Source organism: Etheostoma cragini, unplaced genomic scaffold, assembly GCF_013103735.1.
Source record: "Etheostoma cragini isolate CJK2018 unplaced genomic scaffold, CSU_Ecrag_1.0 ScbMSFa_4437, whole genome shotgun sequence".
In the NCBI taxonomy this organism is placed as follows: Eukaryota; Metazoa; Chordata; class Actinopteri; order Perciformes; family Percidae; genus Etheostoma; species Etheostoma cragini.
This window is the reverse complement of record NW_023268810.1, coordinates 1-2,629: the sequence shown is the minus strand read 5'-3', so window position 1 is coordinate 2,629 and position 2,629 is coordinate 1. Positions and strand designations below refer to the sequence as shown.

The 2,629-nt window shown below is 41.8% G+C and overlaps 1 protein-coding gene across 1 annotated transcript; it reads right to left on the bottom strand.

Moving 5' to 3' along the window:
- Positions 1–6: 6 nt before the first annotated feature.
- Positions 7–2,539, bottom strand: LOC117941137 (WD repeat-containing protein on Y chromosome-like; the record flags this gene model as incomplete). Its single annotated transcript, XM_034866225.1, has 1 exon — positions 7–2,539. A coding segment is annotated over exon 1 (2,247 nt), but the record flags the coding sequence as incomplete, so codon positions are not given.
- Between the last annotated feature and the right edge of the window lie 90 nt (positions 2,540–2,629).

The following is a 2,629-nucleotide window of genomic DNA, read 5'->3' as shown; positions in this document are numbered from 1 at the left end:
CTTCACTGCCCTGAACTTTCCAATCAATCCTCCCTTGCTAATAACAGACCAGGCATATATGTTGCCATCTGCAGACGTCAGCAGTGTTGCTGTGTCAACTTTAACCTCCCTGGTCTTCAGACACATGATAAGAGGTGTGTTAATCACATCAGTGTTGTTCCCATTCAGGGATTTACTATGTAGAGGTCTTTTCCCGGTGCCTCTGACATGCTTTGGATTCTTGTAACCAAGCAGACTCCCTGTCTGGCCCTGAGTGGTTTTGTCTGCCATGTTTGTTCGAGGGCTGCTGCTGCCATTGAGCCAGTAGAGAACTTCGCCACTGTCGGCCTCCCAGATGACAATATTTCCATTGCTGGAGGCAGTAACCAGTGTGTTTTCATGGACATCCATTGAGCAAATGTCATCTAAATAATCATGCTTCAAAAATCTGTTGTCATATCCGTGTATGTCCAGGTCATAAATGATCTTGGAGTTCTTTCCCGACACAAACACCCTATTGTTTACACAGACGATACCTGTCACCTCCCTTTGTACGGTAACAGGAAGAATGGCAAGCTCTGTTCCGTTGTTGAAGTTCCAAATTTTAACTTTTCCATCCTGGGAAATTGTGATCAGTCTGCGCTTTAGTCCATCAAATGAAATAGCAACATGCCCCTCGTACTGATCTGGAGTCACCTTGAACTGCATGGCAGCCGTTCCTGTTAAGATATCCCACACTGTCACCACGCCATTTTGGCAAACAGAGACAACCTGTTTGAAAATGTTGTGATAGAGAGCACAGCACAGGGGCTTGTCGTGCGATGTTAATGCATTCTTAAACACATCAGTTCCTCTTCCAAGATATTTGCCAATATCTGTGTTAGCTAGGACTAACTCATTGTTGTGTGTGTTGTAACACACACTGGAGATAGGACTCTGCATCATTTCTTTTATCTTGAAGCTTTGCAAACAGATCATTGCATCCTCGGACCAAACACGTATATGGTGGTCGAGCGATAAACTAACAAAAACTTTTTCCTTGGGATTTAACATTATATGGGTGATGGGTTTGGCATGTCCCTTTAATTCCTGGATGCATGACCCTGTTTTGTGGGGAAACCACGTCCTCAGTAGGGCGTCTGTCCCACCGGTCAGCAGATACCCAGAGGAAGAAGAGTATTCTACACAGGTGAAAAAGTCCATATGTCCTCTGCTCTTAAAGACTGTTGTAGACATTTTGGTTGTGGATGTCTTGGGTAGAGAAGCAAGGACCATTGTCTTGGATGAACTACCGCAGATAGCAAACGAGCTAAGTGATGGAAAGTATCGGATCTGACTGCAAATATCATTAAAGATGTTGGCCTTCACACATAGAAAGTTTTTAGAGGGGTTTTTCAACAGGGTTGAAACATAAACAGTTGGATAATCACGCAGAGAGATTTTCTCATATGCACCGTTGAAGAAGAGTCCATTTTCATATATGTTGTTGGAGATAAACACAGTTAAAAAACCTTTTACATCGCCAAAGGAAAACACTGCTTTAGTGCCTTTGGACCAGTAGTTCATGGTATTCACTATGTTGTCCTCTACTATTAAAGAGTGGCTGGTTGAAAACAACTTAGGGAATTCATTGCAGCGATAGAATATTAATTCCCTGTCAGAAGTGGAGATAGCCAGTTGTTTGAGTTCACTGATGTAGACCATGTCAGTAATGTGCATTTTCTTGTTGTGTGAAAAAGGAAGTGTGTTTTCCTTTTTGAATAACTGAACTGGGTATGGGGTGTCAAAGCTATCAGGCCAGAAGTTGAGGATACCATTTGAGCTGACGGAGAGGTATTGACCTTTTTGGTAAGTGCTGGTTTGTCCTAATAAAACCTCTGAACCATGATCAGGTTCCCTGTCATTCTCGAAGGGACGGTGAATCAGACGAACAATCGCTTTATGGTGATCCACCGATATCATTTTGATAGGTTTGGGAAAGATTTGATTTTTAAAAGCCATATTTTGTGATGCCTTGTTTTTGTTCACCAGGTAGTCTGTTAACTCCCCAAGGTCCACACCTCCATCTCCATTTGTGTCAATCTTCATGTGGAGGGCAATGAGGTCTTCTTCATGCATGTTTGGGAATAACTGCTTAAGTCCCTCACAGAATTCATCAATGTCCAACCCACCACCTCCATCAGCATCCGCCTCACGAAATAGCGTTACAATCTCATGCATATTTTCAGCAGTAAACATTTTGTCCGTCTTTGAAAGTTCCCTTCTAGAATCCATTTTAGCGTTCTGAGTTAGGTCCTCCGACCGAATAAACCAGTTCAATAGAGTTGCTTAAGAATTAAAATGTCAACCCTTAAGAAGTCAATCCTGGTTTTGTTCGAATTTCTATTTGAATGAAAACAATGCAATTGTGCTGAGAGTTTAGCAGTCTGGAGCAATGAATAGAATTCTAGTTCTATGTTCTGGAGTGCTGAACTTGAGCTGCAAGTTCTCACAATTGTGTGTAACGTTCTGTGTCTGTGTACCAAATGTGCAATGGATCGAAGATACTGACCTAAGTAAAAGATAGTGACCTCAGTAAAAGATCAATGCATTCTTCACATGAAAGCCAATGATGATGTCATAGTTTGTTATGAAGTGAATGATTTTTTTT